The sequence below is a fragment of the Scleropages formosus genome, chromosome 24 (assembly GCF_900964775.1).
Source record: "Scleropages formosus chromosome 24, fSclFor1.1, whole genome shotgun sequence".
Taxonomy (NCBI): domain Eukaryota; kingdom Metazoa; phylum Chordata; class Actinopteri; order Osteoglossiformes; family Osteoglossidae; genus Scleropages; species Scleropages formosus.
In genome coordinates this window covers 9077352-9089015 of record NC_041829.1, presented here as the reverse complement: position 1 = coordinate 9089015, position 11664 = coordinate 9077352, and the positions used below count along the sequence as shown (strand labels likewise).

Here is an 11664-nt window from a genome sequence, read left to right as displayed (position 1 = left end):
AGAGTTCTGAATCAGTGGGTAGTTGTTTCATGAAGACCCACGCAGACCGGTTGTCCTTGTGTGCGTGGGTTCGAAGCCCCCCTCCCCTGTCCCGAGGAACCTATAGGGCGTCGGACAAGTCTCAGCCTCCTTTTCCAGCGGGGTTCTCACACGACACACACGGTCCACGCAGCCGGCGACATGGAGCTGTTCGGAAGGAGGATCCTGCTGCTGTGCCTGCTTTCTCTGCCCTTTACCATGGTAAACACGGGTAAGACATGCCATCCATGGGCGCGCTCCGGTACACGTACACACACACGACACGTACCTACGTGGCAGTGCAGTTACTCGCTTTGCTCGTGCAAACGCCACCGCGGCTGCGTTATAAAGGTGCAAATATATGTTTAGCACACTGAAGTTTTCACACACGTTCACGGAGACGTGGCTAAAATAGCGAAAAGATATATTATATGAAAAAAAATTGATGGCAGACGATGCGAATCACCGCGAGAGTGGTACGAAGAGAAGCAGCGGCGACGTCCGCGTTAAATTAAGTGCCACTGAATCTGTAATATCAGCCCGTACAGGGTTTTTCTGAGTGTTTTACTACTACTGTTTTAAATTAATAGGAATTTCGGTTTCAGTCGGTTTATTCAAATTATTGTTCCGTCACCGCGTGTCTTACACAGTAACTGAGTATTAATTACTAGCGCAGAAGAAGGCGGAGTTCCCGTCCACACGAGACTCGTTTATAAAGCAACATTGCAGCTTCGCTTTGATACACTGTTTACGGTTTTAACAGTGTTTTTGTTGTTTTTAAATGTAAAACGTCGGTCGAAAGCTGCTGTGTGGCCCCAGTCGCGCTCTCCCGCTGCTTTGCTCGCGCGCGCCCGCGCGCCTTTGGTGACGTGTCTTTAACTAAGCGCGAGCTGCCCAGAGCCCTCGCGATCCTGCTGCGCTCTCTCTCTGCCACAGCGTACGGACTGCGCGCATTGTGACTGCCGTGTCGGGCGAATGTGTGTGTGTGAAGGATGGAATCCTTTATCTCCACGCCGACACAGGTGGTGTTTCTGCGGAGAGCGACCCCTCAGAGGATGCGAACTTGGACCCCGTGGTGGAGGAAGATGAGGAAGAGGAGGAAGAGGTGCTCGTTGATGATGATGATGATGATGATGCCAACATCTCGGACTCGGTAGGTGTCCTTGGTTGGACAGTTGAGGGACGACCGCAGGAGACCAGCTTTTGGGTGCGACCGGTAGCTCCCCCTTGGGGGTTAGAGACACTGGGGTCAGGGCTTCATTGTGGGTCTGTTCCTGCAGGACCCAGATGATGACTCTGATGATGAAGACCCAACGGGAATAGACGTGACCACTCACCCTGACGTTGACACCACCATCGTATTCGTTGCTGGGGAAGGTATGCTGGATCTCCGAACATTAGACTACTTCCAGAACTCTTAACTAGTTCCACAGTCACTTTAAAGAAAGTCCTCAACTAAATAAAGGTTAATAATAATAAAAATAAGAACTGACAAAATATGTGCCCAACTGGATGTCGCTTTATGGTTAATATATGTAATCCTAACTTACATTTCATCAATAGGGTCCAGTAACTGAAGTCTCACAGTTGATCTTGTGCTTTGTGTCCTTTCTGCTGTGTTATTCTGGCACTTTCCATCGTAGAGTTTCCAGCCAATCAGATAGTGAAGTTCCTGGTGGGTTTCACCAACAAGGGCGAGCAGGACTTTGCCGTGCGATCGCTGGAGGCCTCCTTCCGCTACCCACAGGACTTCCAGTTCTACATCCAGAACGTGAGTCACCCCCTTGCTCCCTCGTGCCGTTACGTTTATTCCGCCAAGCAGGCGGTGTACTGGCTTCAACTGGTGCCTTGGACTCGAAGGAGCCAGGTTCGAATACTACCCTTGCTCACGGTACTTTTGCTGAGCTGAGCTGAGATAAAATTGTGTGTGACAGTTCACAGCCCTGCCCCTGAACACCGTGGTCCAGCCTCAGCGGCAGGCGTCCTTCGAGTACTCCTTCATCCCGGCTCAGCCCATGGCCGGACGCCCCTTCGGCCTGGTCATTCTCCTCAACTACCAGGACAGCGAGGTTAGCGGAGTCTTGTTCGGTCCGGTTGTTTGATCGTGCTCCATTCTCGTTCTACACCTTGTTTGCGTCATGAGCCAATTTTCTGTATTGCAGGGGAACACGTTCCAGAGCACCATCTACAACCAGACGGTCACCATCACCGAACTGGAAGAGGGCTTGGATGGGGAAACGTAAGATGTTTGTCAACCCTTTGGATTTGTAAAAATGTACTTTTCTGGGAACAGTTAACGTTGGCATTTGACTCATTGAATTTGTGCTTTGGCAGGATGTTCATGTACGTGTTCCTCTCTGGCTTGGTGGTTCTGCTGCTCTTTGGTATCTACCAGGTGTTGGAGTCTCGCACGGTGAGGATGTTGAGGTGGTTTTCCAGAGCTTTGTGTCAGTATGTCAGGTTGCTGATATGGGCTACAGCAGGTAAAAAAAAAACATGGTAAAGCTGAAGCTACTTGGTTCATTGCTGCTCCCTGGGAGTTTACATCATATGAAGGTACGCTGACGTGTAACCTAACGGAAATGGATGACCCCGTAAACCGAGGTCGGGCTAAATCTGCCTTTCCATGGTAAAGAACTATTGTTTTATCATCTTTCATTAAACCAACGCGTCACCATCTGCAGCAGTAGTCTGGGCTGTTTCCTTGCAGTCTGAAGGTTTCCAGTTCAAATCCCTGCTCCTACTTTAGCCCCCTCAATCGAGACACTTGCCATAACTTCACAAAGTGTTAAAATTCTGCTTTATAAATAATTTTTTTTTTTTTTTTAAAAAAAAAAGTTGCTTATGACATTGCAAGTTACCTGGGACAGAGGCTATAATAATAATAATGTATAAAGGCCTTATGGCAGCTGTACGGGTGGAACAGGGTAGTAAGCATGCAGGGATTCATTCACAGGGATTCATTCACAGGAATTCATAAGGCTGTGTGATGTTACCGTGCAGAGAAAGAGGCTCCCGGCGAAGGTGGAGACAGGCACTGGTGGGCTGAGGGATGTGGACATCAGCTGGATCCCCCAGGAGACCCTCAAAGCCATGAGTGAGCGCTGCTTCATCCTTTTCTCATGAGCCTGTGGCTCCAGGTGCCCTTCTTTGGATGCATCACACCAGCTGAGGCTGGGCTTCCCATCCATTGAGGAGCAAACGCTTGAATACCTTGTTCCCTGACATCGCAGCAGTTACCTTCACCCCTTTCTTCAGTGCAGAAGGATCGTGACCTCTCCGCTCAGCTTACAAACACAATCAGGACTGGAAGTCAGTTCGTGACTCCAAAGTCACAATGAGCGGAAGCTGAAAAATAGAGACATACCTTCATTTACATTCTGGTTGGGCTCTGTAAAAAAAACTTCAAAGTAGCTATAATAAAATGAACAATACTTTGTAAGACTATTTTGATTTGTGCTGATCTGCTTTAAAGTTCAGACTAATTTAACATGGCTCAAAACAGAAATATATAGTGTCCAAACTGTTACTTGCGATTGTTGATCGATTCTTTCCATAAATGTGTGCAATGTTCCTCATCTGCTCTTCAATCATTCTCGTTTTTCCAGACAAGACCTCACCGAGAGCCTCGCCCAGGAAGCGCGCCAAGAGGGCAGCGGGCACAGACCTGTAAATTGAACCCCTGCCAGCGAGAGAGCGGCGTTCGGAGCTCACCTGCCTGTTTAAGAGGTGTGGAACAGAAGTACACCGCGATCTCTGTAAAAGTGTCTTTTCTCTCCTCTGTGGACCTCAGCCACACTCTTACTGAACATTACCTATAAAAAAAGAACTTTTGTGTTACTTTGTTTTTAAAACTCAGATGAAGAGTCACAAATTTAAGGCATGAGTCTGGATGCAGCTCAGTTATCACTTGCCTGATGATCATGGCTTTTGAGGCATAAATAGGAGTAAAACCTCAGCACTAGGTGTACTGTGGGCAGCTCACCAACGATCCCAAGCTGGTCTTGCCAAAAGTATTGTTGAATAATCTACAAACTAACCGGTGGCTTCATACACAAGCAGTGACAAATTCACATGTTAATGTCATCAAATGTGCTTTCAACAGTGTGCGCTGGAATGTCTTGTAGTGAGACAAAAAAAATAAAGTTTGGGTTGAAACCATCAATACCCTTTTTCCTGTTTTTGTGTACAATGATTATGATGCCTGATCAGAATCCATGTAGACACCCATGGTAATCTGAATTTTAAACGTACGAACACACAGGCTGCTCGGTTTTCTAACAACTGGCACAGGAAATCTGTTTGCAACTCGTTTCGTTTGCAACTTCGAAGTCACTTTCACCAGTTAGTAATTAAATCAAGCTCTATGAAATCTTAGATGTACCAGGAATAGATAAAAATAAAACCCTGGATGCTTTTGCTTTGTTATGAACATAACATTTGGAAAACGGGTGAAAATATAATCAAACAAATGTTTCTACCTTCGGCACCCGACCGTGACGCCCAGGGCATTTGCATTTGCGCTTGTCCTAAAAATGTACCAGAAAGGGAAGATTGAAAAAAATCATTGGCTAGTAAAAAAAAAAAAAACAACCCCAAGGTTGAAAATACTTTGAATGTAGCCTTTAATTTATGAGCTGACAGGAAGCAGTTCAATGACAGATACAGTTTGTCTCAATTCCCATCTCACAAGTGCTATTGTAGGGCTATAAAACTGTAATTCCGTTGACGTTTTGATAGTAAGAACTACACCAGGTCTCCGAACAGGGAACCCGAGGCCCTGCTTCGTTCACTCAGCTTGCATTTTCGAGCGTTTTTAGTTCATAAGAATAGTCTGATTAAACATAAACTAACTGTAACTTGCTGCCGGTGACCATTTTTATTGAAAGAAAAAGAAAAATAAAAAAACAGCAGCAGCACTCAGGTTGGAGCGGAGTCTCCCAAAATTAGCTGTCCACCATATGAAAAAGAAACTGCAATCTCACAAAAGCTGAAAGTCAAATGCAGCACTATGTTTTGGGCTCGAATCTGGCTCAGTCTATGTGGAATTTAGACGTTCTGCCCCTGTTCGACTGGGTTTCCTCCCCACAGTGCAGAGACGAGTTTCAGGTGAACTGGTGGCTCTGCGTGTGTATGTGTGTGTGAGATCGCCCTGTGATGACCCTGCGATAGGCTGATCTCCTGCCTTATGTTTCAGGATAGCCTCTGGACCTCTATGAGCCCATACTGGACAAGAGGTTATTGATAACGGATAGGTGGAAAGACAAAGGACAAGTCCAGCTGGGACATGAATGACCTCGTTAAAAACTCAGAAGTGAGAAAAATAATTCTATATTTCTAGATTAGACACAGGTTTTGGAAACCATAACCTTTGCTCATAACTTTGTGGGGAAGGCCTGGTATCCTTTACACCAACTGCTGCACCTCTGATTCTTGGGGGTCTTTCCACATTTCTGCCTCAGATTTAGTCTAAAAGAACTGAATATTCAGTTTTTACAGTTAATAGCACAGTACATTTCTGAGTTTTAAAGAACAATAATTAGAAAGAATTTGTGCAAAAATTCTGGAATTATTACATGACAGAATTGAGCTGCTTTGATTTAAAATCAGGGGGTGCGGTGGCACAGCAGGTTTGGCCTGTGCCTGCTCTCTGGTGGGTCTGGGGTTTGAGTCCTACTTGAGGTGCCTTGTGATGGACTGGCGTCCCGTCTTGGGTGTGTCCCCTCCCCTCCAGTCTTGCATCCTGTGTTGCCAGGTTAGGCTCTGGCTCACCACGATCCCGCTCAGGACAAGCGGTTTCAGACAGTATGTGTGCGTGTACAGGGAACAGCTTTACATTTCGCCCACTAATAAAGAAAGTGTAACAAAATCAGACAATGAAGCACCTTCTTCAAAGGTACAACATCATGACTGCTCCCGGGACTGGAACTATTGGTGGTCAAGTCTATGTCCAAAGAAAGATAGTTTAAACAGATTAACGGAATTTGGTGGATCTTCTTGTTTAACCACGTAATTTTACTAAGGCTATGACTCACAGAAATGTCTTCAAAGGAATGGTTCTAATACATAAAAAATACCCACCTCCAAAAATTCACAAGACAGCCAGTAATTTAAATAAATCAATTAGTGAGAATACAAAACAGCCCTTGTTTATGGCCAATTTCCGAAAGTGCAGAAAAAGTAAAAGTAGGTGGGTAAACATGAACTCAAGTGTTAAACAGCTGAGGAAAGAAAATAAATACTGCAAACAAATGTTAAAACAAATCGCCACACCCATGTGGAGAATGCGACTGTTAAAAATGTCATAACCAATCCCTTGAAGTATGTAGTGACATTCACTAAGTCAGTTTCCTCATGCACCTTGAGCTGCAGGCAACATCGTTGCACAAATCCCACAACTTGCAGGTTAACACCAGCGGGGCCTTCGCCGTCTTGGTGAACCGTTCCACTGGTGGCTTCGTAGACGGGCCGGTGTGTGCGCAGCTGGCAGGGACTCAGAGGTTCGACTTGGGTCCGCTGTTCACAGGAATGGCGCGCAGCTCAGTCCTCATGCACAGGTACTCCCCAATGACCGCCATGAGCGCAACGCACGTCACGTTCACCAGCCACCAGGAGAGGGCGACAGGGAGGTGGGCGTTGTAGATCCAGCAAGCGATCATGTGGAAGAAGTGGACGGTGACGGTGAAGTCCAGGCACTGCTTTCCGCGGCGAATGAAAAACCACAGGCCGAGAGCACTGCCGGAAAGAAGGCAGAAAGTTGTGTGATCAGACCGCCGTGTGCCGCCTCGTCTCCGTAGCGGCGCGACAACTCTGAGTGCTGCCTTACCACGTAAGCGAGTTCAAGACAAAGGCCATCATTGACAGTCTGCCCTGAGGGGTAGAGAACCCGAGAACCTGCCAGAAAAGACATGTCACATCATCTCACTGTGGCAGCAAACCCCCTCGCCCTTAATGTGTGGTACGATGTGTCCTGCGCATGTCTTTTTATCATTGTGTAAAACCCATCATCTATTTCAATAATAAACCTTAAACCAAAAAAGGTTTAAGGGCTAAATTAAGGTGAAGGCACAGGAAAGTCTTACCTATTAGTTTAACTTGAAATAACTCATTGAAAGGAATATCATTACAAATAACTTTGTTTAACTTCAGGATTCATTCATCACACACGATACTTCCTGAACAGTAGAGCGAAAAAGGAGTTATTCGTATTACAACTGATTACTGTAATAACGGGTACAGCCTCGTTAGGTAATGTTCTGATATTCAGTACTTATTTCTGAATTATTTTTTTTCAACATGGAGAAACTCTAAAGAAAAATTTGTGAAGAAATGTTCAGTCTTTTGTGGTCAGAAACACATTACCGTCCCTTCAAAGGATTAAATGTTTATGCACAGAAATTAATATAAAGGAATGAGGGTGGTAGTAATCGAAAGATTACTCCTGACTCCATCCCAAAAGGACACTGGTCTTGGAAACAGCGGGAGAGCGACGACTGACCTCATAGCTGAATATCTGGTCGAGGGAGCGACTGTTCTGGACAAGGCTGTCCACACCAGCCAGCCACAGCCCCAGGAAGCTGTAGTAGATACACTGCATCAAGACGATCTGGCAGATGATGAGGACCGGGTCCCAGATGTAGCTGCGGAAATGACTCGCCATACTGGGAGATCCCAGACGGCAGGAGCAGCTGCGATGACTCGGACTGCCGGCGGCGCCTGCTGCTCCGCAACCTGTGGCGACAAGGTGTTCGTCCACATTCATCCGCAGCAATAAAGTTGCAATCGGACAGTTATTTGCTATTAGTTATTAATCCGTCTGACACCTTTCCTGCACGTACAATGTCAGGTTTGTACACTAAGCTATTTATGATGATTTACCCATTCCTACAGATAAGTACACGTCTATTGTAAGTCACGTGGGAGAAAAGGATTAAATGAAAGAATGGATGACGAGGACAACAACAATAATAATAATAATAATAATAATAATAACAGCAACAGACCACATGATGAATCATCCACCTTTGCACACTGACAGCACACGTTTCGTACTCAGTAGAGACTAACATTCTAATGAGAGGAAACCCAACTGAGCAAAGGTACAGAAAAAATGGAAAAGTCCAGAACTCCAACTGTCATGATTGAACTGTCTATTATTTGGTTCACATCACGGACCCTGGGACACGAAGGGTACGAAGAGACATAATAAAAAACCAATGAGCAGGACAAACGGAAGAAAGGTTATTAAGATGCATAAAATAGGGTTGTTGTTGTTATTATTATTATTATTAAAAGACGTCATCAGAGTGACATTATTTATTGGCTCGTCGGTTCATCACCTCTCTCGGCAAGGCGGCTCGGCCTCTCCTCCTCCTCCTGTTTTTTGAATAACTTCCCTAATTCCGCTGCGCAGCAAACACACAACACTTCATAACCATGAGGAAAAAAGACGAAAAACGTGTCCCAGGCGAAAGTGCGAACAGAACGGCAGGTAGAAGAGACGCGGAGATCAGCAGCGGGCGGAACTCAGTACCGGACACACAGCCGTCTGGAGAGAACAACAAACGGCGTCATGGAGCGTCGGAAAGCCGCGGAAGCCGATTGGTCCGAAAGGGAATGGTGCCGCCCTGCGATTGGATGACCTTTGAACCTCCCTTAATTCTGCAAATTACAAGGGATTAGGGATCACTTCCGTGCCATTTATTTATTTATTTTTTATTTATTTATTTATTTATTTATTTATTTATTTATTCGCTGTCTGACAAAAAAGTGCTTTTAGCATGAAACAAAATTATCAATACATTTTAATTCTGACAAAAACTAATAGTATTTTAGATCGTATGCATACAGTTTTTGAATTTCGCTTTGGATTTCCTCTAGCAAAAAACCTGTCTGGAATTTTTGTTAAAACATTGCTTTGTTAACAACTATGAGGTATATTTCATTTTATTTTATTTTATTTTTTGGGTTATAATTTATCCAGCATTATATGAACTTTTCGTGTAGTTTCGTCAAGTAGAGCTTCCCTTGCCTGCGGTAATTCATCGTTTGTCCAGCAGAGGGAAACATTTCACAGCGCAACACACGTTTCTATGCGGCATCATGATGATGAAGATTATTCATCTTAATAAATGACTCAGTGCTGCTCTTCCTAGCTGGCACTACTACTACAAATAACAGGAACTTTTCCATGATTTTATTATGCTATTATAAATATATTATCGTTATGTTGCTCGGTCTGCACTTCTGTCCTAAGTGATGCTCACGTTTCACCCATTCATACATTATTGTATTAATGGAATTAGTGGAATTATTGAAATAATTCCAGGCTTAATTTAGGTGAATGTTCTTAGTGGAACACACTCTTTCCTGTGGCTCAAACTGGACAAAACTGTTTATCCTTAACCACTGTTTAGGGATTTTTAAGATCGTGCTCTAGAATTCCATGTACAAAATTAATGCTGCGTTATCATGAATTATATCCATTTTAATAATAAAAATACTAATCCAGTGTGCTAGATAATAGAGCAAAATATAAGTACCAGTAGAAATTTATTTAAGTTCTGGAAGAGTTTAAGATATGTAATTATATACCAGTGTTTCATGGAGTGTGTGTAATGGTGAAATGATGTTGAATGACGCCTCTAATGCGGAGACTATTAGATTGTGCCTAAAACAGCCCAGTGCCAGCAGCTAAATAGATTCCAGGGTGGTTTCATGAACAGCGAGATAAAGTCAAACCATTTCCATGGCCTCTGCAATCACCATGTGATGGTGATGTCATTGATCCTGCGTGGAAAGTTCTGGAATGCAGAGTGCGAAGTAGATGTGGAGCATCACTTACTTGGTTTAAGGTCAAAAGCACCAGGATGCACCCAAGTCTCTTTGGTGTAGCTGCCCTGTCTGTGTGATGCATGTCATGTAGTCCCACCTTCTCTCATCAGTGATTATTCTATTACATCGATCTTACCATAAAAAATCCCTGGTACGGTGATTATCGACCACACCGTATGTGAGTATTAGTTCAATGACTTTGGTAAATCTGAGATAGTGCTTGGTCTAGACTTCATAGCAACATCTGCACCAGGTCATAGAACAGACTTTTACCCCAAAAATGGGTACCTATCAAAATTTTTCAATAATGAAAAATCAACAGTTTAACCCTGAAGTGAAAAAATATTTGTATAATTACAGCTTATTCTTTGATTCATCTGTTTATTTGATGGTTTAAATAGATAAAAATAACTGGACTGGTGCCGTCATCCTCGACTCCACACCTCTAGCTCTCTGACGTACTGGAAAATCACTGCAATATTATTTACATTTATAGCAATATTAGCCTCCTTAGAGTTTGCAGGTAACGGGAGCGTGGATGTCACATTAGTCAAGATAGTCGGAAAGGGATGAGAAAAAGTGACGAGGGACAGCTACTATCTTACATATTCATCTGACAATTAGATGTCTTTTTGTGACCAGAAAACGAGCAAAATTCCTTCCCAGTCTAATGCTTTTCATGAACAGTGTGTCGGCTTCTCGTGTTACAAACGGTGGAGTAATTGCGATGGTCGCCACATGGCAGAGAGGCGATGGACCCAATTGCAGGTGCACAGGCTTTATTCAAGGGCTCGGCGAAATCTCGTGGTCAAAAAGCAGGCAGAAAGTCAACGAGGAGCGAACGTCGTTTCAGGGAGAATCCAAGGTCGAGGTCAGAAAACAAGCCGCGGGTCAGGGAAACCGGGGAGACGAAGGCAAAAGGTAGACAGACACAGGAACAGGGAACACAGAGGAACTCGAGAACAAAAGGCTCTGACGCAGCAGTCGAGGTAGGCTGAACTGAGGTTCCGCGAGCTGCTGCGTTCGGTGCAGCCATTTATACTCCCGTTCCCTGATCAGCCGCAGGTGTCTCTGAGTTGCATGGGAGTGGGGTGTGACAGTTATGAATTTTCAAAGAAAATTAATACAAACATTTCCCTGTTTCTTTCCGTTTGCTATTTTGCATGAAATAATGGTTAATGGAACTGATGCAACCTGTATTTACCCAGCCAGCCAATAGATGGCAGTAAAGAGCACTCAAACAGAACAGGAGTGTGAGACCACTTTAATTGAACCCACTTCCATAGTGTTTACAACTCTGTGTTGCAGTGATCAATGGTCAGTAACAAGGCAAAGAATGTTGCATGCTTATGGAACGAACGAGTCGACAGTCGACACTAGCTTTTGTCGGGACAGCGTTTCTGTTTTCACTCATATATAAAAAATGTTAACATGAGTTTTGGGGCATACTCTATTCATTATAAGATTTTTACAGAACCCAATCTGTAAATGAAGTGAGGGACATCTTTATTATTTAGCTTTTATTGATTGTGACTTAGTAATAAAGGTGTCTTTAGAGTTACAAACAAAACAAGTTATGAACAGACTTTTGGTCCCAGTTGTGCTCATAAAATGAGGAGCCAGTGCATATTATTTTTGTATAAGTTTTAACAATTAGAAATCTCAAGAATTGTTCCACAAATTTCATACCGGTAAATATATGGCTGTTGCTCTACTAGACGATCATTTCTCATTCGGATTAGTTTGATATAATGTAAATGCTAAAGTGTGCTAAAACAAGCCATTTTTGTTATCATCATTGAACCACTATCA

At 43.9% G+C, this 11664-nt stretch overlaps 2 protein-coding genes across 2 annotated transcripts; one reads left to right on the top strand and one right to left on the bottom strand.

Annotated features, from left to right (window-relative positions):
- The first annotated feature begins 111 nt into the window (after positions 1–111).
- LOC108936425 (translocon-associated protein subunit alpha-like) lies at positions 112–4180 on the top strand. Its single transcript, XM_018755770.2, has 9 exons — positions 112–250; positions 1041–1171; positions 1299–1395; positions 1662–1789; positions 1953–2087; positions 2181–2257; positions 2353–2431; positions 3022–3115; positions 3627–4180. The coding sequence occupies exons 1-9, from the start codon at positions 181–183 to the stop codon at positions 3689–3691; spliced, it is 876 nt and encodes a 291-aa protein (XP_018611286.1). The 5' UTR covers positions 112–180; the 3' UTR covers positions 3692–4180.
- Positions 4181–5768: 1588 nt separating this feature from the next.
- Positions 5769–8571, bottom strand: sys1 (SYS1 golgi trafficking protein). Its single transcript, XM_018755804.2, has 4 exons — positions 8358–8571; positions 7517–7749; positions 6845–6912; positions 5769–6753 (listed from the first exon to the last, which is right to left on the bottom strand). The coding sequence occupies exons 2-4, from the start codon at positions 7676–7678 to the stop codon at positions 6513–6515; spliced, it is 471 nt and encodes a 156-aa protein (XP_018611320.1). The 5' UTR covers positions 7679–7749; positions 8358–8571; the 3' UTR covers positions 5769–6512.
- Positions 8572–11664: the final 3093 nt, after the last annotated feature.

Bases quoted from the DNA above. Each gene is read 5' to 3' on its own strand.
- LOC108936425 (XM_018755770.2), top strand. From the start codon at position 181: ATGGAGCTGTTCGGAAGGAGGATCCTGCTGCTGTGCCTGCTTTCTCTG. The intron at 251-1,040 runs GTAAGACATGCC...ACGCCGACACAG, and splicing joins CTTTACCATGGTAAACACGG to GTGGTGTTTCTGCGGAGAGC. The intron at 1,396-1,661 runs GTATGCTGGATC...TTTCCATCGTAG, and splicing joins CGTATTCGTTGCTGGGGAAG to AGTTTCCAGCCAATCAGATA.
- sys1 (XM_018755804.2), bottom strand. From the start codon at position 7,678: ATGGCGAGTCATTTCCGCAGCTACATCTGGGACCCGGTCCTCATCATC. The intron at 6,913-7,516 runs GTCAGTCGTCGC...CTTTTCTGGCAG, and splicing joins ACCAGATATTCAGCTATGAG to GTTCTCGGGTTCTCTACCCC. The intron at 6,754-6,844 runs GTAAGGCAGCAC...TCTTTCCGGCAG, and splicing joins GTCTTGAACTCGCTTACGTG to TGCTCTCGGCCTGTGGTTTT.